Genomic DNA, 24,809 nt, shown 5'->3' on the forward strand with positions numbered 1-24,809 from the left:
AGGTTTATTCTAATGGCAAAACTTCTCGATGGAAAAATGTTATGAGTGAAGTTCCCCAGGGTTCCGTTTTTGGGTTACTTCTATTTATATACACACACACACACACACACACACACACACATATATATATATATATATATATATATATATATATATATATATATACACATATAGAAAAAGCTTCTTCCCCCTTATAAGGGAGGTAGCAAAAAAAAAAAAAAAAAAAAAAGCATAAAAACCACTCCCACCCATTCCATCCCCACCACACTCCACTCCCCTCCACCTTCTTCTCTCCCTCTCATCTTGGCACCTCCTGGATGTCGGGACATCCCTGCATCTTGTCCTTTGCCCTGGGTCAGTAGCACTGTCGCAAGACACAGCACATCCACAACAAGGCTGCTTCATTAATTGTTGACCCTCCTCTCCGTCCCCTCATGCAGAAAAGGAGAAGACGGGGAGAAATCCCTTCGGGCTGCGTCTCACACATACTCCCTCACCCACCATCCCCCACCCATTCCACCTCATGTATCACAACATCATCCATATACAACCATTCTCCATTCACCCGTCTTCTATCCTCTCCCGTCCTTCCTCAACAGACATTCCCCTCTTTCCCAAAGCCCCTTTTACCACATCCATCCATCTCATCCTAGGTCGCTCCCTCATGTTCACTCCTTCCACCTCTGCCTTCCACACCTCTTTTACTAGTCTTTCTATTCATAGTATATATAAATCATATAGACCACGGACTGAAATTTATTGTCTCCAAATTTGCTGATGATACAAAAATGTGCGGAATGACAAATTATCACTTAAAACAATTATAAATTCAAGAATATTTGGATAAACTACACACCACTCTGTGTTGTCGTCTCTATGTGTCGTCTTTTGTTCGTTACTTTCTATTAACATGTCTCCCACTACTTTCTTTTAACCATTTTCTTCGTTATGCATGATAGTCACTCACAACTTTCCTCTGTAGGGATTCACAGTAGTATTACGCTGTCTAAAAGAGGGGAATTAAACGGAGCTTATTTTTTTTCTTTTCTTCCCGAATATATACACTTGATTCTCTGAGTTACACCAAGGGACTCCCGTCAGGAATCCTCAATTTGTTTACTAGCTCAGTTCGCAATGACGTCATGATTTCTTTAGTCCAATGATATTTACTTTTACATCTAAGTACCTCCCCTAAGGGCGTGACTTTACTCTCGTGAACCAATTGAATTTTCTCCACCCTTTCTCCAATCAGAAAGTCTGTTACAAACCCCGTAAGCAATACTGCATGCTTAAGCAATCTCGAAATCAATGCACCAATGACTTATTTTACATATTGTTACATCAGCATAAAAATAAACCTTATACATCAATGAAATTGGGTCCCCGGTGACTGTTTGTAAATATTTGGGCGTGAAGTGAGGTTGTGCAGTTCCTTTGCCTACGAACTGTTGTCTATCGAACACCCAACTCATAAAAATTAAATTCTCGCCACCTACCCCTCTATCTACTTTTCTTTCTACCTACTTGTCTACCAGCCTTTTACAATAACGTTGATCTGAAAAGTGGCAAATGAAATTTAACACAAGTTAGTGTAAGGTTATTCATGGTGGTAAAAATAACAATAAGTACAATTACAAGTTATTTGGAACTTTGTTAACAAAAGTGGATAGTGAAAAAGATCTCGGCGTAATTATCAGTAATGATTTCAAATCATTTAAGCAGTGTATTTCCATCTCAGAGAAAACAAATAAGATTCTAGAACTGATAGCGGGATCTTTTAATTTCAAAACCCCATCTGTCATTAACAAGTCATATAAATCGTTAGTTCGTACATATTTGGAATATGCTGTTTCCGTATGGTCATCGAATCTCATTAAAGGCATTGACAGATTGGAAAAAGTACAATGGCGAGCCACAAAACTGATTTCAAATATAATTAATAAATCATACGAAAATCGACTAAAATATATGAATCTATTTTCCCTAAAAAAAACGTAGACTCAGGGGTGATTTGATACAGGTCTTTAAGACATAAAAAGTGACGAAATTTCCACATTGCATGCGAATCAGACAATAAATAATGGTCTCAAACTGTCAGGAAGTATATTTGATTTGGAAGTGGGTAGAAACAACTTCGCCAACCGTGTAGTAAACGAATAGAATAAACTTCCTGCAGAGGCAGTGCACTGCAGAACAGTTTGAAAATTTAAGATTCATTTAGACATCAAAGCAATATGCTGTAATGCCTGCCATTTATTTCATTTTATTTATTTATTAATTATTATTTATTTATTTACGATCTATATGTTTATTTCTTGTTATTACTTATAAATTATTGTTATTCATCTGTTTGTTATTTATCATTACAATTTTATTTTATTTACTTATTGATTTATTGATTTATTTTGTTTCATTTTATATATTTTTTTCTATTGATTTATTATTTTCATTTATTTATTTATTTATTTATTTTTGCATCTGACCTAGTTATGAACTAAAAGGTTTCCTGTCGGCATGTTCTTACTTTGTAATCCTTTGTGTGTTTGTGTGTGTGTGTCTCAGTGTGTGCATGTGTGCGCGCGTACATATATGTAATGTATAAAGCAGTGAAAGCAAACCAGCTTCGGCTATCGGACCCCGCTATGGAGGTGTTCTGTATTGCTACGCTGCTTCTGATCCAAGCAGTAGGCGGAGAACAGGGATGACCCTTCATCCACGAGTAGGATGAGAGGGAAAAATAGGTGTTGGGTGGGTGTGGGATGGGTTAAGGATTGGCGAATGTCTTGACTGGGCCATCACTCTTGTAGAGGGGGAAAGGGCCTTTTAGGTATGTCATGTAGGACATTTGATCAGAAAGGGGAGTTTCAAGATCAGCAGCGACACCAGCTTCGTTTACAATATTTCCTGTGACGGATGCGACAAAGCTTACTACGGTGAAACGTAAAGAAACTTACGAAGAGATTGAAGAACACAAAGGGGACACGAAGAACCACTCGGACACAAACGCTCTAGTAAACCACATTGGCAAAGAGGGACGTTAACCAAACTGGGAGGGAGAGGGTGCCCCCCCAAAAAAACAAAAACAAAAAAAAACATTGAGTCAATACTATTGACAATACCACCAAAGGACAGGGTGTCTTAAACGGGCAAAAGCCACGGCGCATTTGCCCTCCTAGAATGCAACCCCAGACCACCATTGAGAGAAGTCTGAATACTCGAACATACTCATACTGTAATACAATTCCATTGAGAAAGCTTGAAATGAAAATAATCAGGAATAAACTCGTATTAACCCATTAAGACTACAGTCTCTTCTACCAACCCACGTCAACCTGTCAGAATGACCCAACACGCGCGCGCGCCATCTTCTCCATAAGCCAATCCGACGTTAACCAGAACAGAATATGTAAAGTATGCCGCGGTGTTGTGAAAGTTGTAAGCCAAAACACCCTTGATGTCATCGTGCTGGCAGCTGTAATTGAAAAGCAACCTGTTCCCGCGCTGCTGGGTGATGCTAGACAGTGAGGGGGAACCAGGAGTTGCTCGTGGCGATTTGAGGAGCCGACAGGGCAGGGAAGAAAAGCAAAAGAAGGGAAGGGAGGGGACAAGACGTGGTAGGGAGGGAGGTGGGGAGGACGTGAGGTTGGTAGTGAGAGAGTAAGGGAAGGAAGGAATGCTGATGGGAAAAGAAAGGGAAAGAATAGGAGGATATGTACAAGAAGAGGGAGATGGGGGTGTTAGGGGGTAGAAGATATAGTGAAGTAGGCGGGAGAAAGGAAAGATAATGGGAAAGAGGTGGAAAAGAGGAATGTCGGGGAGAGGAGGAGAAGGAAGGCAAAGGAGGAAACGAGGAATGAGGTGGAGGGAAAATGAAGGAGTAGGAGGGAGGGAGGGATAGAAAAGGAGGTGACAAAGAGGATGGGGAGTGGTAGGGAATGAGGGAGAGAGACCTATGTCCTGTTACATTGGCTTCTTTGAACTGATCTTGGCTAACTTGATTGGCGAGGCTTCAGCCTAGATGGGGTCGCCCGAAGACACTGTTACCCGCCACAAACACGAACGCAGGCTCCATAGATTTTATTGTGGCAAATTCGTGGCGATTTTATTTAGCTTGGGATACCCGTTTCAAGCTAGAAGGAAGGTCTCGGTGCCAGTGTAGACCCCAGCCTGAACTGTGCTGCCATATTGAAAGCGTTGGCGTAGTTACTTAAAGTGGTCGCTTGGCTTATTTTTCTTTGGCCCATCCTAAACGAATAGACTCGGCCGAGGGGGATGAATGTCACTATGCAAGTAGAGCGTGATCTCTGAAGTAAATTAAGACGATTTTGATGGTAATCGATTTAAATTAACCAGTTCCCTTACCATGACCACCACCATCACCGCCTCGGCTGAAAAGATATCCTTGTATTAATTAAAATGAAAGTTTTATCGTGATTGCTGGACACCAGTACCACGCAGGAGTAATGGAAGAATGGTTCAGCAGATGATTATTTGGTCAAGGCCGCCTTCTGAAGGAAGTATATATATATATATATATATATATATATATATATATATACATATATATACATATACGAGTATATATATATATATATATATATATATATGTATACACACGTGTGTGTGTGTGTGTGTGTGTGTGTGTGTGTGTGTGTGTGTGTGTGTGTGTGTGTGTGTGTGTGAGTGTGTGTGTGTTATTGACGATTAAGTCAATCGGTGAATAAGTATTAATTCCATGGGTACCCTGATGGCAGACGGCACTAAACAATTTTACCCTGGACCGGTCGGCATAAAATCGTTTGTCACTGTTTTGAAGGTGTATCAGAAGCAGTAGTCCTGACTAGAGATGATTGACCTCTGACCCCAGCCATGGTTTTTGTATTTCAGAACGGGTCAGACCTTCAGCCAGGACAAGAAGCAGCAACGGTTCATGTCGGTCGAGCAGCTGGTCGAGTTCCTGAACCAGCACCAGCGGGACCCCCGGCTGAACGAGATTCTGTACCCGTACGCCGACTCAGCGAAGGCCAAGGAGATGATCGCCATGTACGAGCCCAATAAGGAGAACGTCGTCAAGAGTAAGTCTCGCCCGCCCGGCCAGGTCGTCACGGGTCGCGGCGCGGATCAGCGTCACCAACGTTGTAGTCTATCCCAAAATCGAATATAAGTCGATCTTGATCTGATCCGGGCGGTCAATTTCATTTTTCTAAAATTTCAATGAACATATAAGTCTGCGTTCAGACTGTATGTTTGTATGTATATGGTATGGAATTACGAGTGTGTTTAGTCTGGACATGTACCTTGGTGCTAATACATATGTGTTGCGTGGGTGTTCACATGCATCTATGCAGAGTGTCTGAAGGAGAGTTAGTACGTGATTGTTTATTTGTCAACATTGGTCCATGTGTATCAGTCATGATATCGCATAGATTAATGTTATTACTGTTAAGTTTGTGGTCTTGCTAAAATTCAAATACTTCATTTTTAATGGTCCCGTATCAGAACTTTCAACTTGATTGCCCTATTTCCAGATTTCTCTCTCTCGCTCTCTCTCTCTCTCTCTCTCTCTCTCTCTCTCTCTCTCTCTCTCTCTCTCTCTCTCTCTCTCTCTCTCTCTCTCTCTCTCTCTCCTTCCCCCCTCTCTCTCTATCTCTCTCTCTCTCTCTCTCTCTCTCTCTGTGTGTGTGTGTGTGTGTGTGTGTGTGTGTGTGTGTGTGTGTGTGTGTGTGTGTGTGTGTGTCCTTTTCCGTTCACTCATTTCCAAGTTTTCCTCTCTCGGCCCCCTTCCCTCTCAGACAAATGGGCGTATGTGTCATGAATAACAGGGAGCGTAGAAATGTCACCAATCATACGCCAAACCCCCACCCCCGCCACCCACACCCCACTCCTGTGACGCAATCAAGACCATCTTCTGTGCGGAGTAAGAGATCTCCGGGTGAGTTTTACAAGCAGCCTGATTGAGAACGCATTCGAACGAGTGGCGACACACTGAATGAATGACTGCGGCGAAAGCATTAGGACTACGACCCGCATGTATCCTGAGTGCCGCCCCGAGTTCTTGTCACGTTAGATCCTCTTTCTTAGAATTGTAACGGATTTACACACACACACACACACACACACACACACACACACACACACACCGGCTCGGTGGCGGATTGGTAAAACACTGGCCTCACAAGTCAGAGAACCGGGGTTCGATTCCCCGGCCGGGCGGAGATAAGTTGGGTTTGTCTCCTTTCACGTGTAGCCCCTGTTCACCTAGCAGCGAGTAGGTACGGGATGTTAGTCAAGGAGTTGTGACCTTGCAGTCCCGGTGTGTGATGTGTGAGTGGTCTCAGACCTACCCAGAGATCGGCTAATAATGAGCTCTGAGCTCACTGCCGTAGGATGGTGTCTGGCTGTCTCGACAAGAGGCTGCAGCAGATCCGTGGTGAATACACACACACACACACACACACACACACACACACACACACACACACACACACACACACACTTCGATCGTCAAGCAGTCAACAGCATCAACTAGAACTCCGTAGGCTACCGAATATGACGAAAATTCTCAATAGCGCAAGAAGAACAGGAGGCCTGGGTTGTATTGAATGGGAGAAGGAGCACTTGTGGCTGTCCAAAATTATCTAGAGCAGTACTAGTAGTGTCTATCGAGAGAAAATGCAAGGAAATCAAGAAGGATCAAGTGAAAATGGCGATGAGTTTGAATCGAACGTCAACACGAACGCAGAGCCATCTGGAGGCGCTGTACTGAAGCTTGCAAATAGAGGCCTTGAAACGCCAAGGGGACCGCTGATGCTGAGTACTGACGATCCTTTTTCTGGATTTGGTAAGTACGAAAGAAGAAATTTGAGTCGAATCGTAGACATGGAAAGGGAGGTGAGTTTGAATAGAAACTCATGGGATAGAGAATTTATGGAACTAAAGAGATTATGAATTTAAGAAAGGACTACTTTGAAGTAAACAAAGAAATGTGTGATTTGAATAAAAAGAATGCTGAAATAAATAATGAACTAAATGGATTAAAAAAAAAAACTAATTGAGGTTAAATGTGAAAATGAAAAGATGAAAAAGATACCACCAATAGTGAGAATTAAGAAGAAAAGGTAAATTACAAAATAGAGCAATGTCAAAGAATTGAAAAAAATTTAGAAGAAGAAAATTTGCAGAAGATTAAGAAATGGAATGAAAACAGGAAACGAAGAGATAACTTTCAAAGAAATAGTACAACAACAAATGTAGGAGAATGCAAAGGACAGAATTATTCAAGTAATCAAAGAAAAGCAAATTGAATTAGAGAGACAGTGGCTAGAAAAAGTGTGTTGTAGTAAATGGACTAAAGGAAAAACATAGCATGGTTAAGTACTTGAGGGAAAAAGCAGAAAAAGAAAGAACAAAAACAGTTATAAAAGAAGTGCAAGACGAGACCAAGAAGTAGAGAAGGAAATAGAAGTATATAGAATGAGACAATATTCAAAAGAATGAAATCGACATCTAAAGATAAAATTAAGGTCAAATGGAAGTAGAAAACATAGCAAAATCAAGATAGCAAAGAGTGAACACTACAACAATATATGGATAAAAAGAGAAATGAATGTTGAGGAAAGAGATGACACTAAAAGATGAAACTTAAAAAAAAAAAAAAACAACGCGAAGAGAACGGAGACGGAAAGAAAGGAGTTCTATTGGAAAGTCTTAGACATGAGGCCGAGAAAATGGTATGTTCGGGTAAGCGAAACGAAAGGAATAGAAAACGAGATGGAGAAGGAGAAAATTAAAAGTGGCTTATACTAACATAGACGCATTGATTTCAGGATTAAGGAAACTAAATGATTACCTCCTCAGAAAACAACAACAACATATATAATGGGAATTGTAAAGACGAAATTAAGGGGTCCACTACCACCAAATAGTGTTGGACATGGTTTATATAAACATTGGATAAAAATAGAGACGAGAAACAGGGCTGACTAGTTTTGTTTCTGGCCAAGGAAAACTTAAATGTGACGAAGGTTACAGAGGGTAAAAACAGTGTGGAAATGATCATGATAAAAGTTGAAGACCGCGACATGAAAAGTAGAAATTTTGTGGTGATTTATGTGCCTCCAAAAACGGGCTTCTGAAAAGAGGGCGAGCATTAAAAATGTTTAGAAAATACAAGGCATTTATTAAACGAGATACTGAAGGATGGAGGTAACCTGGTACTTTGGGAGATTTTAACTGCATAGAAATCTGATGGGAAGAGTTGACAGTGAAAGACGGAGAGGATGTATGGAGAAATGTATTACATGAGATGACTATAGAACATGCAGTGACACAATGGGTAAAAGAAGATACCAGATATAGAAGTAATGAAGAACCGTCGATACTAGATTTAATATTTACAACAGAACCTGAAATAGTGGATAAAATTGAATACAAGACACTATTTGGGAAGAGTGATCATATATTAATATAATTTGAACTAAAGGAGGAATTATATATATAGAGAAAAGAGAAATGCAGAAAAGCAAAAATGTACAACAAAATGGACTTTGGGAAACTTAAGAAATTCTTTCAAAATGCAAAGTGGGAAAAATCCTACAATGAAGAGACACAAGTGGAAGAGAAATGGATGATTTTGATAGAAATTCATAATGAAGTGGATAAATACGTACCAAGACAGAAACAGAAAAAGGTGTATATTAAGTGCTGGTTCAACAGAAGATGCAGTGAAGCGAAAGATAGAAGAGATAAAGCTTGGAAAAGATAGAAAAAGAAAAATGAAAGTGGCAAATATGTACCAACCATGAAATGAATATATAAAAATGCGCAGAGAGAAAAAAGAAACTAGGAAAAAGACATAATAGAAAAATGTAAAGATAAACCCAAGCTATTCTATAGGATATGTGAATAGAAAACTTAAAAATAAACAGGAAATGATAGAACTACGTCATGGAAATATAGAGTACACAGAAACATTAGAAATGGCTGAAGTCATGAACAATCACTTCATGTCGGTTTTTCACTAGAGAAAAAGTACAGCTTTGGAATTCAGGGAGTAAGTTACGACCCCCCCCCCCATGAGGGAAATAAAAAATAATACAAAAAGAAATAATGGATCAATTAACAAACCTTGATGTCAGGAAACCGCACAGCCCAGACGGAATTGCAAATTGGATACTAAAAGAATGTAAAGAATTAATGGACGAAATATATGATATAATAAGTTGCTTACTCAAAGAAGGAAAAATACTAGATGACTAGAAAAATACCAATATTGCACCAGTATGTAAAGGAGGAAAAAAATAAAATCCAACAGATTACAGGCACTGTAGCCAAAATTTGTGAAAAGGTTATTAAGAATTGATGGATAAAACACCTGGAAGAAAATATAATAAATCCGAGACAACTTTGGTTCAGACAGGGAAGATTATGTGCCACAAATTTAATCTGTTTCTACTCAAAACTAATAGATGTACTACAAGAAAGGAATGGATATGCTGATTGTGCTTTCCTAGACTTACAAAAAGCCTTCGACAAAGTACCACATTAAAAATTATTTTAAAAAATGGAAAACATAGGAGTGGTACAAGGTAAACTACTAAATTGGATGGAGAATTTCTTGCATGGAAGGAAAATGAGGGTATTGATCAGAGAAAAGAATTCAACTTGGGAGGTGATTAGTGGAGTTCCACAGGGATCACTATTGGCCCCAGTAATGTTTGCTAATTATGTGAATGACATGGATGAAGATGTGGAATGTTACATGAGCTTCTTTGCAGACGACGCTAAGTTGCTGAGGAAAATTAATACTGAAACGGATTGTAAATCACTACAGAGAGACCTAAATAAGGTTTGGAAATGGATTCAGAAGTGGGAAGTAGACTTCGACATCAAGAAATATAGCATAATGGAATTCGGAAAAAGTAAAAAAAGAAAAAAAAAAACAGGACAATATAAAATCGGAGCAAAGGAAGTAAAGGAAGTGTGATCTGAAAAAGACCTGGGAGTAATCATCACAAATGACATGTCCCCTGATAAACAGATAAATAAAATTGTTGGAGAATCCTACAACTTGCTAAGATCAATAAATGTGGTTTTTACCTATTTGGACGAAGAAATAGTAAAAGACAAAAAATAATAATAATAAAAAAATAAAAACAAAAAAATACTAGTCACATTAATCAGGCCTAGACTGGAGTATGCTGCAACACTATAGTCACCCAGTACCAAAAAGAACATAAAGAAAAATAAGAGGATCCAGAGAGCACCTACTAAGATGAACCCAGCAATTTCAAACCTGTCATATGAGGAGATATTGTCAAAACTGAATTTACCGACTCTGGAACAAAGAAGAAAAAGAAGTGACCTGCTGAGCATCTACAGAAAAGGGCATGGAAGTCCTTGATAGAGAGGACTTACTAAATTGGGATAAGAGAAATACAAGGGGACATGAAAAGAAAGTCAGAAAGGACAGCTACAGAAGAGACACGAAAAAAAAGTTTTCCACACAGTGTTGGATGTCTGGAACAAACTGTATGAAACAATAGTGTGTGCAAAAACTATACACGAAGGTAAGGGCAAACTAGAAACAGCGAGATACAAAGACGGGACACCATGAGCATAACTCCCCTTCCCATAAGATACAACTAGGTAAATACACTCTCACTCATTCAGACACACACATACCAACACACACGCACACACACACACACACATAAACACACACATACACACGCGCGCACACACACACACACACACACACACACACACACACACACACACACACACACACACACACACACACACACACACACACACTCATGCACACAATATGTGTGTATATGTCTGTGTGTGTGTGTATTTACCTAGTTGTATTATACGAGAAATGGAGTTATGCTCGTAGTGACCCGTCTTTGTATCTCTCAGTATCTAGTTTGTTCTTAAATTCTTGTATATTTTGCACACACTATTGTTTTGTCCAATTTGTTCCAGACATCCACCACTGTGTGGAAAACATTTTTTTCATATATCTTCTATAAATATCCTTTTTGAGTTCCTTTTCATGTCCTCTTGCTTTTCTTTTATCCCACATTAAGTCTCTCTGTGAAGGACTAACGTGCCTTGCCTGATCTCCTTTATCCCTTCTTTGTTCCAGAGTTGATAGTTCCAGTTTAGACAATCCATGTTCGTATGTAAATTTTGAAAGTGTTGGGGCCATCTTTGTCGTTGCTCTTTGGATTCTTCCTAATATATTTATATTTTTTTGTGCTGGGTGTCCATAGTGTCGCAGCGTACTCCAATCTTGGTGTTATTAGTGTGACTAATATATATATTTTTTACCATTACTTCACCCAAGTAATTAGAAGCTACCTTTATTGATCTAAATAAATTGTAGGTCTTTGTTAATGATTACTCCTAGGTCGTTTTCAGAGCCAACTTTCTTTACTTTGTACCGATTTTATATTGTCCTGATATTTTTTTTTTCAAACTCTATTATACTACATTTCTTGATGTTGAAGTTCACTTGCCACTTTTGACTTCATCCCAGACTTTGTCCAGGGCCCTCTGTAGTGATCCACAGTCTTTTTCTGTATTTTATTTAGTAGTTTTGTGTCGTCTGCACAGAAGTTCATATAACATTCTACACCTTCGTCCATGCCATTTATATATATAGCAAACATTATCGGAGCTAATACTGAACCTTGTGGGACTCCACTTATCATTTTTTCCCAGGTCGAGTTTTTATCTCTAAGTACCACCCTCATTTTTCTTCCATGCAAGAAATCTTCCATCCATTTCAATAATTTTCCTTATACACCTGTTGTTTCGAGTTTTCTTAATAGCTTTTTGTGTGGTACTCTATCAAACACTTTTTGTAAGCCCAGAAAAGCACAATCTGCCCATCCGTCCCTTTCTTGCATTATATCTATTAATCTTGAATAAAAACAAATCAAGTTTGTGGCACATGATCTTCCTTTCAAAAACCAATCTTTTTTTGTTTCAGTATATTGTTTTCTTCCAGATGTATTGTCCATCTACTTTTGATAACTTTTTCACATGTTTTAGCTATTGTGCTTGTAAGGGAGACTGGTCTTTAGTTTGTCGGGTCTTCTTTATCTCCCCCTTTATATATTGGTGCAAAATTTGCATTTTCCAATCTTGTGGTACCTTTCCTTCTTTGAGTGAGCAATCTATTATCTTATATATTTTGTCCATTAGTTCATCTATACATTCTTTTAGTATCCAGTTTGCAGTTCCATCTGGGCCGTGTGATTTTATGACATGGTTTATTATTTTGTCCTTTATTTCTTTCTGTGTCACAATTATTTCTCTTATTGGAGGGATCTTTCTCCATTTCCTTCATCTCAATTGTGTTTATTTTCAGTTGTGAATACTGATTTTAAATGTTTGTTCATAATATCAGCCATTTCTACATCTATATATTCCGTATTCCCTTGACACAGTTTCACTGTTTTCTGCTTATTTGTTTAATTTACCATTTACATATCTGTAGAATGATTTAGGTTGATTCTTACATTTGTCTATTGTGTCTTTTTCATAGTTCCTTTTTTCTTCCCTGCATATTTTTACATATTCATGTTCTAAATTGATATATATTTGCCACTTACCCATTTTTTCCATCTTTTCCAAGCTTTGTCTCTTCTATCTTTTGCCTCACTACATTTTTTGTTGTACCAGCATTTAATGTACACCTTTTCCTGTTTTTGTTTTGGTACGTATTTATCCACTCCTTCATTATAGATTTCTTTTAATATTGTCCATTTATCTTCCATCTGTGTTTCTTCATTAAGGAAGTTTTCTCAATTCGGTTCTTGAAAGAATTTTCTGAGTTTCCCAAAATCCGTTTTGTTGTACACTAGTCTTCCTTTTCTGTGTTTCTCACTTCTTCCCAAATAAAATCCCTCTTTTAGTTTGAACTCAATTAGTATGTGGTCACTTCCCAATTGGTGTCTTGTGTTCAATTTTACCTTCAATTTCAGGCTCGCTCTGGCGTAAATAATAAGTTTAGTCTCGACGGTTCTTCATTATTTCTATATCTGGTATTCTCTTTACCCATTGAGTCATTGTGTATTCAATGGTCATGTCCAGTAGTATATTTCCCCAAAGGTCCTCTCCACCTTTTACTGTCATCTCCCAAGATATTTCTTTAGAGTTAAAGTCACCCATAATTACTAAATTTCCTTCCAACATTTTGGAATGGTCACTCTCTTTCCAAGAATATGTTTTCGGAGGCACATAGATCACTACAAATTTTCTACTTTTCATGTCACTATTTTCAACTTTTCATCATAATCAATTCCACATTATTATTTCCTTCTGATATCTTTGCCACATTTAAGCCTTTCTTAGTCAAAAACATGACTCCACGCTCTTTCTCCCTATTTTTTATCCAGTGATTATATAAACCTTGTCCAACAGTATTTGGTGGTAGTGGACCTTTTAATTTCGTCTTCACAATTCCCATTATATCCGGTTTTCTCTTCCGCCACATAATCGTTTAATTAATTTAATTCTGAAGTCATGCCATCTATACGTTAATTTTAATTTTTTCCTTTTTCCTCCTTTTTGTTTCTTGTGTTTTATACCATTTTCTCATCCTCAACTCCAGTACTCTTAAAAAAATAATTCTTTTCGGTCTCAGTTCTTTTTTTTTTTTTTAGGTGTCTTTTCTCTCTTCCTCGTCGTTCAGTTTTTTTTTTTTTTTTTTATCCATATTTGTAATTTTCACTTTTTGCCAACTTTGCTGTTATTGTTAGTAGAAGCCGGTATCATTTGAGACCTTAGTTTAATTTTTATTGGTCTGTTTTTTTCTTTAGAGTATAGTCCTATTTCATGCACTTTCTCTATTTCCTTTTACATCTCTTGCCCCTCCTCTTGTATCTTTTTCAGAATTTCTTTTGCTATTTCTTTCTCTTTTTCTCTTAATTGTCTAGCTACGTTGTGTTTTTCTTTAATACCATAAACTACTATACATTTTTTTTATCAACTGTGTCTCTGACCCAGTTTTCTTTTTCTTTAATTACTTTAATGACTGTTTCGCATTTTCTTCCACTTGTACAATTTCTTTAAAATTTATTTTTTGTTTTCTTGATCCACTTTCCATTGATTTTTGATTTCTTGAAGATCTGTCTCTTTTATGGTTTCTTCAATTTTCTCGGTCACCGCTTGTATCTGTTGTTTGGCCTCTTTTTTTTCAAAGCCACATTTTTGTTAGTTTCTTCATTTTTCATTCTTTTGTTCTTATTTTTGACTGTGTTTAATTCCTTTTTTAGATCATTAAGCTCCCTGTTTTTTTCAGCATTTTGTCTTTTCAACTTGTTCATTTCTCTATAGTATAAAAATATTCTAAGAAATCAAGAGATTACAGGACTAATAGGTGAAATTATAGAACTGAAAGCAGAATACAGGGCGATGTATAGAGTCTATACATCGCCCTGTATTCTGCTTTCAGTTCTATAATTTCACCTATTAGTCCTGTAATCTTTTGATTTCTTAGAATATTTCTATACCTTGTTTCCCTTTGCAAATCTATACCTCTACCTAGTATTCCACTTTCGCATGCAAACCCTGTGAATGCAATATTTTCGTACCTTTGATTCCTCTTTGGCGTTTCTGTGTTGCAACTCTTACTCTGGGATGACACCTAACGGTGATTCAACCCTGCTTACATTTAGTCCTCTCTTCGTTGGTTCACCATGTTTTTGTCTATCTTCACCATCCTCCATTTTAAATTGTTACCACTAAGTGAATTTGATATATCATTTCGGCCACTCGATAAACAAAGCTCTCTGTCCCAATACGATACCGACTAGGTGTATCCTCCAACTTATCGAAAAAACGCTGCACTCCAGAGCTCGTTCTAGACGTCCGTTCCAGACTGTGGTTTGCGCGCGTGTGTGTGTGTGTGTGTGTGTGTGTGTGTGTGTGTGTGTGTGTGTGTGTGTGTGTGTGTGTGTGTGTGTGTGCGTGCGTGCGCGTGTATTGACAAATGTCAAGCGTTTTTTTTTTTCATTTTAAGGTCAGATCATGGGCTGAACGAGACCTAGATAGATTGAGATCACGTTCAGTGTGTGGTCCCGTTGTTATACGCGCAATAAGATTGTCTACCCTTTGTCATTATAGATACATAGAAATAAGTAAATAAGCTGATGAACAAACGAATAAATAATTGACTAGATAGATAAATGTAGAGCGTGCTTTAGGAGTAACAGGTTTATTGAGAAATTGCATCTTAATGTATTTTCTCCTCCGATGAGGTTTTCCTCTGTTGCATGGAATCTTCTGGCGGCAGCCAGATGAGCCTAAATTTTGGTCCTGTTCACAATGGAATCATCTGGCGGCAAAAAGAATAAACACTAAAGTAAAACGCATTGAAAGCAACTTGTGGCGTTACGTTGGACGTCCGGTCGGAGTTCAGGAGGAAGAGGAATGGAGTTGGGTGAATTTCATGACATTTAATTTCATTCAAGGGGAAAGAGTCTCTGTGTTGTATTTCCGCCCTCCTTGCTTCTTCAGAGCCTGTGTGTGCAACCTCTCCTACCTCCATCACTCCCGATTCCTAAATTTGTTGTCCATATCTGGGTGACAGAAATGAGGATGCCCTCTGAGGCCTAATTTTGGATTTTAACGACTAATAATCACTACATTGTTCCCTTATTTCATGACCCCACATGACACATGTCAAATTATTTCCATTATTTCACGCGGGAACCTTTAAATCGACTTTTCTCCCCTTTCCATTTATGGGTGTCCCTCCAGCACTAGAGATGAATGATTATATACTTCTCGCCAGTGGCCATGTGTATGTTTTTTCCTTGATGCTCTTGCATAGTACTATACAGTTCGTTAGGAATCGTACTCGATTCGTCGCAGAGTTTGTTAGTTTATGTCAAGTAAATTCAGAGCTGGTCCGTAAGGTTTGGAAACAATATCCCTGCGTTTGTTTCAAATTAACCCAGTAGGCTGCAACGAGACATAATATTTTGTCAACCGATTCCCAAGAATACATATCTGACTGTGTGCGTTTCCTGGTTTGGGTTTGACCTCGCTTGCCGAACGCGTTTGTAAACAAAAGCATTTGTTTACATACACAGAATCAAGATGGCGGCCGGAGATTAATACATGCCAATAGTCTGGTGCTCCCAAGTGATATTTTTAGAAATTGGATAAGACGCATTTGGATTAAGGAGTGGTGATAATAGACTCAGCCACAATCAGAAACAATCTATATTGTTATATATTGCATGTATCTTTGCTTTTGAATGTCCAGGGATTGCGTCTGATTAGAATTGTCTTTAGTTAATCTACATTATATGTTTTTATAATAGTTATCCTAGAATTAGAGGTAATACTGTAAATTAAAATTCTTTATTGCAACGAGCCTTAGGTTTATAGGATTTGGGGTTGAAGTTGGTACAGAACTGGGAGTGACGCCGTTTTCGATTGCGCACCATTTTTCGCGCGAGAATATCCCTTAAGCCTCGGTCACATTAGTTTCTGAAATCGCTGGATCTAACGGTACGGCTTGATTAGCCAGCCATTTCCGCTGCACTAGCTACTGATTCTCGCTGCTTTGAACTAGCCGCACGAACGGTTTTCCCTGGCATCTAATGAGGGCGATATCGGTAGACGAGGTGTTAAGAAACTATCGTTTATTCAACATTTATGTAACTAAAACAATATTCCACTCTTTTTTAAAGAACTTTTAATTGGTAATGAAAAATAGATAGTAATTCAAGAAAACTCCCAAATACAGAATTTAATTTGATGGAAATATATCACTCAGTTTTCGTATGACCTCGGCAGTATGCAAACAAAACAAATATGTGTTCACAAGACCGGAAAAATGTCGGGTAAACTTCATTGGTCCTATGAGGTCCTATAAGTCTCATAGTAAAAGCTCGTAAGAATAAAGTCCTTTGGAACATCAAACATCCTTATCAGTTGACTCCGTTAGCGGACTTGCGAGTGGTGTGACTAGACAGCTGTACGGATCGCTGTTATCCAGGGAAAACAAAAGCCAGTCTAGCGTTAACAATAAGTATGACTTAGCTTTAATCTTCATGAAACCTACCCTCCACGAGGCATACTCTCCCACAACTTTTGTAGATTCTTTCTGTCATTATATCTCAGATTTTCGGTATCACATTATCAGTAGGTTTTTTCAAAATGGTGTGTTACAAGCGTTAATTCCTGACCTTGTAATCCTTTACAAAGATTAACACTCGTATGATCGCTTGGGTAAAATAAAATGAGGCCTTTACTAGGTAAGCGAATAATATAAAATGAAATAATGTAGATTGCAGTGGAAAAATATAACGACAGAAGACAGGCTCATAGAGGGTGGATGCAGACTAAGTTAGTAGATGGATTAACGAGTAAATAAACAAATAAACGTACCGTTGTGTACATCTCTAAGTAGCCCAGTGAGGAACGAGCATACTATCAAGGACCTCTACGACACTATACCAGGCTCATTTGTCGCGAATATTCGTCACTGTGTTGAGGAACTCCTTCGTTTGAGGGACAGCGGTCAATTAAGTGATGAGAGAAAAGGAACTGAAGTCTGGTTGTGAGTGATCAGGCTCGTCTTTGTTCAGAGTCGTTTATTTTGCTTGGAATCGTTTGGTCACCGCAATCGAGGATAAGGAGTGGGAATGTTCGGCTGTCAGAATTGGTGGTGTAGTGGTGGTGTAGGTGTTTTGTAGATTTTGTAGGTTTCACGATTTCATTCCTACATGGGGAGCCCCCCACCTACCCACCCCGAAATGAAATGGATGATTTGTTGTGTTGAAATGTTTCGCAAAACTTTGAGCAGAGATCGAGCGACATAGACTCCAAGCGAAGATGTCAGTGAAGTGATTACCAGGGACATTAGCCTCTAGAACGCATTAACGTGATTGATTTTTCTAGTACTACCTGATTTGTGTACTTAACCCTTTCGCTAGTGAGAGGGTGCCACGGTAATGAGTTAAATAGTTCTTCTGTAGCCACAATAGTAGGGAAGGCCTCATTCGGTATGACAGAGGACAAGATAGAATGAAAGGAAAACCTTTACTTGGTACAGAAGAGGTTAATCGAGATAGGCTTAGTTATAAGCCCTTTGGTACAGGCAAGGGTTCCACGGAGATGAGGCATATAACCAGGTGGGAGAAGAAGACACGCTTCCGTTACAGAGGGGGTTGATTTGGTTTGCAGGGAGGCCTTCAAAGTGAGTGGATGAAGTTGATCACCCTTTCAACCTAAAGGTATTTTTTTACAGATTTGATTATGACTAATACCTGGAGAGTTTTTAGTTCAGCTGAGTCGTGGCTCCTCATCTGAGGGGGTCCCACGAAAGTGAAAAAGGTATCGTCTGACGGTGGTTAGAAGAAAAGGGTAGTCACCACACGATGAAGAATCGATTAATGTATTAATGCGGACACCTGAATCTGCCCCATTTTAATGATAATGATAATACTACTAATAAAAGCAATAATAATGATAGTAGTAGTAGTAGTAGCAACAACAATATAATAATGATAATAATAGTGATAATAACAATGAAATTATACTAGTATTGATATTAATGATAATAATTGTTGCCTCATTTCATTGACAGGAAGCCCGCAGTCCCACTATGGTTGGCAGCGGTTCTCGGCATCTTCCATAAATCTGTGTTATATTAATGTACTGTAGGTACGTCATCAGTTTGTAAGACGACAGGAGCAGTCATCGGTTGTAAGCTGGCCTCATATTGAAAGCTGGAGGAAATGCAGTTGAAAGCAATAGAGATCTTGGGCACGGTCCAGAGACCGGGTATCAGCCCCTCATGGTTGCACCTCCAGGCGTTAAGGAGACGATTTTCTCTTGCGTCCGTCTCGCAGAACCGTCACTTCCATGCTTGTAACCCGTCGTTGTTCACAACTGACCCATGATCTGTCGGAACTATCCAAATGTGTCATTTGTTGGAGAATATATATTTCTATGTACAGTAGTCCTTCTATAACCAGGGTAATATGTTGTAAAAATATATGTTGATGCTACGACAACGAAATATATAATTTGCATAGTTCTAGTGCATCATGCGTCGGATTCGGGGGCTCCGCAATAGTGGACAGTTTTGTTAATATCCCGTTTTCTGTTCCTTATGCAGATGTGTTGAGCTGCGAAGGGTTCCTACTGTACCTACTGAGCGACGACAACCCCGTCGTGTCCATGGAGAAGCTCGACCTTTGCGAAGACATGGAGCAGTCGCTCTCGCACTACTTCATCAACTCCTCCCACAACACCTACCTCATCGGTTAGTCGATCTTCCAATTGGTCAGTCAGTCACATTCCCAGCCTCTCTAATATTAACTCCAACTCAGTCGTGCACTTTGTTTTGCGATAGGAAAGTATGCCAATACATTTTTTTTTTCTTTCTTTAAGGATCAGTGCATAGTTCTAACGGTATTAAGGAGAAGGAGGAATAAAAGTTGGTTTAAAGTTATTGGATAGATGTGAAAGTGATAGTAATGCGAATGCACGAATTGGTATGGATTGAATGTCTCGCTTCATTGCCTTTGACCCAAGCGGTGTGGCGCGGAAACAGGGATGGCCATCCTTTCATGAGATGCTAAGACAGGAAAAACGACGAACGGGTGTTGGATGGCTCCTCCTCCCATAAGGGAGAAAAGTCCTTCTTGTATGTATGTATGTATATATATACATATGTATGAATGAATTGTTAATGAAAATAATCGTGTAACTGTATTCGCAATAACGATCGGCAAAATGCAGTTGCAGATGAAAGAGAACAGTATTAACAAGTTAGAAAATAATTGCATAAATCCAGTAGTGGTACAAGTTACTGTGGTATTGATAATTTCGAAGTAAAAATAGTACATTGCAGTGTTGGCAGTAGTAACAATGAGAGTTGTGCTAGTGGTAAGCACGTTTAATAGTGGTAATAACAGTTGTATCAGTAACAGTTTTCTCTTATTAGTAGTAATTAAGGCAGTCAGAGTGATATCGACATAAAAGTATTATTTGGATTAACGTCTGAGGCAGTGGAAATGGACGCCATGCTGAGCGTGTCCGAAGAGAAACCTAATCCTGTTATTGGTCGCGTGACAACCCTGAGGACATACGGGTAGCTTTTATCTTTGATTATTTTCGTGTCGTATCGTTATTGCTGTTACCGCTGTTGTTATTTGATAACAGTAAAACTGGAAATGATAGTAACAACAATATTCATTTAGATAAATAGCTATATCAATTAATACAAATATAAGAGTGTGGGTGGAGGAAGAATAAGCGAGGATGAGCTGGAACTCCTTTATTGCTTATACGTTTCGACCGACTCGGTCTTCTTCAGGAAGCTGAGTTCTGAATTCTGAATTCCTAGGAAAGACCACCCGCTTGCGCGGGATCGGTTTTTGTGGGAGGGGAAGAATGTCTGTAAGAAAATGAAAAGATAGTAGTGTATAAAAGAGGGCTGTCTACAAACTGCTTGAACCTTACAATTATACACTCGAAGACATTTCATCTCGTGTCCCCATACCTCCAGAGCCACGACGCCACGAAATAAATATCCCTCATCGCCCAGTGGCAAAAGCCCTATTTTATACACTACTATCTTTTCATTTTCTTACAGACCTTCTTCCCCTCCCACAAAAACCGATCCCGCGCAAGCGGGTGGTCTTGCCTAGCAAGTCGCAAGTCGCAGCTTACTGAAGAAGACCGAGTCGATCGAAACGTATAAGCAATAAAGGAGTTCCAGCCCATCCTCGCTTATTCTTCCTCCACCCACACTCTCATCTGTCTAAACCATTCATCTAATACAAATATAAATACAATTTCGAGTAACGACAAAGGGCACTGATAATTCATAGGTATTGCAGTGGTCGCAATTATGTCAATTTGAAGATGGTATCAGCTGACTGCTAGTGGATGTGTGCTTTCATTTGTCCAACCCTTCCATTTCAGGGGAGTGTGAGTTTAATTTGCTGTGTGCGTGTGCACGTTCGCGTATATATATACATATATTTGTATATATAAGTTCACACACACACACACACACACACACACACACACACACATATATATATATATATATATATATATATATATATATATATGAGAGAAGTACGCTAATAGGGCGCCGTACAGGTAATTTACGGATAGCCGAGTACAGCGAGTTCGAGCCCCGCATGCAACTGTCATAAAAATTATATATATATATATATATATATATATATATATGTGTGTGTGTGTGTGTGTGTGTGTGTGTGTGTGTGTGTGTGTGTGCGTGTGTGTGTGCTTATATTGTAAGGTTTAACACTACATTGGTGGATAAGTAAAGTCTGGTGGTTGTTGTTGGCTTTAATGTGCCAGACTGCGTTCTGCTTTACAAAATACACGGCAAGCTCCAATCAAACCTGAGAGGGTTGTCAGAAACATATTTCTACATACATGTGTACAGAGGTTGCCAAACATGGTAATAATAGGCTGTTGCCATATTAGCTAAAAGAATATTTGGAAGGTTGGTCGTGTCGGATGCCGACGAGACGAGAGGCGCCGGGAGGACCTTTTGTCCGCACAGGTGGCCTGACCTGAGATGCCGGAATCTATTCTTCGCAAAAAGGGCCTTGCCAGGAAAAGTTGGTGAGCTGGGTCACTTGCACAATGAACCTTCCCTTGGAAAATTGGCGACGACATCGGAGTACCAGATTGTAGCCTATGTGTGCATATGTGCGTGTGGACGCTAGGCATCGAAGGGAGATGACAGCTACGCTGAATATCGAAGATAATGATACCAGCGAAGGGAGATGACAATATATGTATATGTATATATATATATATATATATATATATATATATATATATATATATATATATATGTATATTCTTAAAAATCAAGCTGCCACCCATTGAGTGGGATCATAAACTTGGTTACTTAAACGAGAATGTTAAAACACACAAGGGCGACCAACCACATCGTCCTATTAATAGCATACCGGCAGTTACTTATAAACTGGCTAAGTGTCTACATGCACTGATTTCACCCTTTATACCACCTCCATTCACTCTCAAGTCTACTGAAGAATTCCTCGATATTATAAAGACAACCCTACCGTCTGGAATCATAGCATCAGTGGACGTTGAATCCCTTTTCACCATTGTACCTGTGGATGAGACTGGTAACTTCATCTGTAATAGATTCTATCACTCAGAAGAAATAGTTCCCGATTCCCGTACTGTGTCAATTATTACAAACATGTACTAAAGAAGTACCGTTCTACGGACCCGACAAGAATAATTATGTGCAAATTGATGGTGCCGCCATGGGTTCCGCGTTAGGTGTTATGTTTGTCAATTTTTATATGGGCTCAATCGAAGAGAGGATATTCACACAACACCCTGAACTCAAACCCTCCATTTCTACAAGATATGTTGATAATATATTTGTCAGCGCTGATGTCGAAGAGAGTGTTTCTCAAATCATTGAGGTATTTAGGGAAAAATCTTCCCTTAATTTTACTCACGAACTTGAGGTTGACCACAGACTCCCCTTCCTCGACACCGTTGTACACAGAGGCACATTTTTTCTAGAGAAGTGTACGTTAAAGCTGCCACTCTAGGATTCTGCTTAAATGGCGCTAGCGAATGTCCTGAGAGATATCGACGAAGCGTGATAAATTCTTGTGTCAGGCGTGCGTTCACGCACTGCTCTACATGGACGGCTACCAACATTGAATTAAAAAGAATGTCTCAGCTCCTTACCAACAACAGGTATCAGAAAAAAGAAATAGATGAAGCTATTCGAAGACAATTGGACACTTCTATAGCCAAACAGACACACGTAGACAACTACACGACCATCAACTTGTACTATAAAAACTTTATGTTATCTGCTTACAAGCAAGACGAGAAAGCCGTGAGAAATATCATCCAGCGTAATGTCTAGCCCACAGATCCTGATGCACACATTAAACTCACAATTTATTACAAGCCTATACGAACTTTCAACTTAGTTAAGGCGAACAGCAGTCTCCCACCAACCAATACACTTCAGGATGTTAACCTAGGATACCAACATACTTGTAATATTGGTGACTGTAGTCGCCTAACCATCAGGTATATAGGTTTCCCTATCACTACATTATCCAAAAGAATCTCACCACACTTGCAGGATGGAGCAATACGCCGTAATAGTAACAGAATCCATGGACAAGCGATGAGTAGGAAGCAGATGGAAGACCATACAGTTATCCTACATAGAGAACCTGACATCAGGAGATTAATAATGACGGAAGCAGCATACATTCATAACCTAAAACTTACTATAAACATACAACAAATGCCCAAATCCAGTCTCCAATCGGTAAGGAGGTCCCACGCAGAATACACGGAGCTCCACCACGTGACCAAATTGGACAAATAACACCCCACGGAGCTCCACCTCCCGAACACAGTACACAAAGATTGTCTTCAGAGTTACCTCACCAAGTACTTCCTTTCCCAGCAACCCACTGAGCCTCACCTCATACACACCGCACAAATGTTACCTCCCCAAGGGTTACCACCTCGACTGTTACCTCCCCTAGTATCAGCATGAAACAAATAAATAGCCATATAAAAAAAATATACCTGTATTTCCACCGCAAGATATTACTCCTGAAGATGGCCGATTGAAGGTCGAAAAACGTCTAGAGAAAACTAACGTGGTTTTTAGAAGTCCTCTTCCTACCCTTACTAACGTAAACCAGAAAATTGAGAAAGCAAACTGAACAGTGCTGTAACTGCTGTTGACTTCAATAGAACACACACAAACACACACACATATATATAAATATATATATATATACATATATATATATATAAATATATATATATATACATATATATATATATATATATATAGATAGAGAGATAGATAGATAGGTATACACACGCACACACAGTCACTTACCTAACCTAAATCACCCTAAAGTCATGTATATATCAAGAAACAGACATAGGGTATAGGAAACTGAAAGAGAATATAATTATATTACAGAAAAATTTCAGAAATGAATCTGTAATAAAGAAAATAGCATATAAGAACAATCCCCAAAATGACAAAGCTATACATTCTGTACAGAGGATTTAAAGAAACGAAGAAAATTCTTTACCTTTTGTCCTATGGTTAGCTTGCACACTAGAAGGGTCGAGATTGGCTTAAAGCAAAGGGGAGGAGGAGGCTACAAAGGCAGGATGAGAGCTTGTAGAGGGTGCTGAAGAGAAACAAACTTCGCGTAACGGCGTATTCTTCCGCCGCGCTCATAAATAAGTTCGCCCGCGACATTTGAATTTTACATCACGCTGCTTCAAGTCGATTTTTTTTTCTTTTTTTTTTTACTGAATTACCGCCGTGAAGTCGGAGTGACGCATGTCGAGGACGACGCAAGAAGAGGACCCCCTCTATATAACTTATATATACACATATGTATGCATGTATATATATATATATATATATATATATATAATATATATATATATATATGTGTGTGTGTGTGTGTGTGTGTGTGTGTGTGTGTGTGTGTGTAGGTAGTAGTAGTAGTTTCAGAGGGATCAGTTTGTTGAACGGAGTTGGGAAGGCTTATGGGAGGGTTTTTATTGAAAGGATTAGGAGAGGAACTGAGGGAGTGGTTGGTGAGGAACAGTGTAGGTTTAGGACAGGTAGAGGTTGCGTGGATCAGATTTTTGTGGTGAGAAAGCTTTAGGAAAAGGTAAGGATATTTTTTGGGCTTTCATGGATTTGGAAACGGCTTATGACAGGGCAGACA

The 24,809-nt window shown here is 39.0% G+C and overlaps 1 protein-coding gene across 5 annotated transcripts in view; it reads left to right on the plus strand.

Moving 5' to 3' along the window:
* The window catches only part of Plc21C (Phospholipase C at 21C), a 952,170-nt gene that overhangs the window by 649,216 nt on the left and 278,145 nt on the right, over positions 1 to 24,809 (plus strand). For all 5 annotated transcript variants that reach the window (XM_076198141.1, XM_076198143.1, XM_076198142.1 and 2 more), the window contains exons 8-9: positions 4,888 to 5,075; positions 19,154 to 19,300. In XM_076198141.1, coding sequence (XP_076054256.1) covers positions 4,888 to 5,075; positions 19,154 to 19,300 — 335 coding nt within the window. The remainder of the gene's footprint in view (positions 1 to 4,887; positions 5,076 to 19,153; positions 19,301 to 24,809) is intronic.

This window comes from Oratosquilla oratoria, chromosome 14 (genome assembly GCF_046742065.1).
Source record: "Oratosquilla oratoria isolate Oo_2021 chromosome 14, ASM4674206v1, whole genome shotgun sequence".
Classification (NCBI taxonomy): domain Eukaryota; kingdom Metazoa; phylum Arthropoda; class Malacostraca; order Stomatopoda; family Squillidae; genus Oratosquilla; species Oratosquilla oratoria.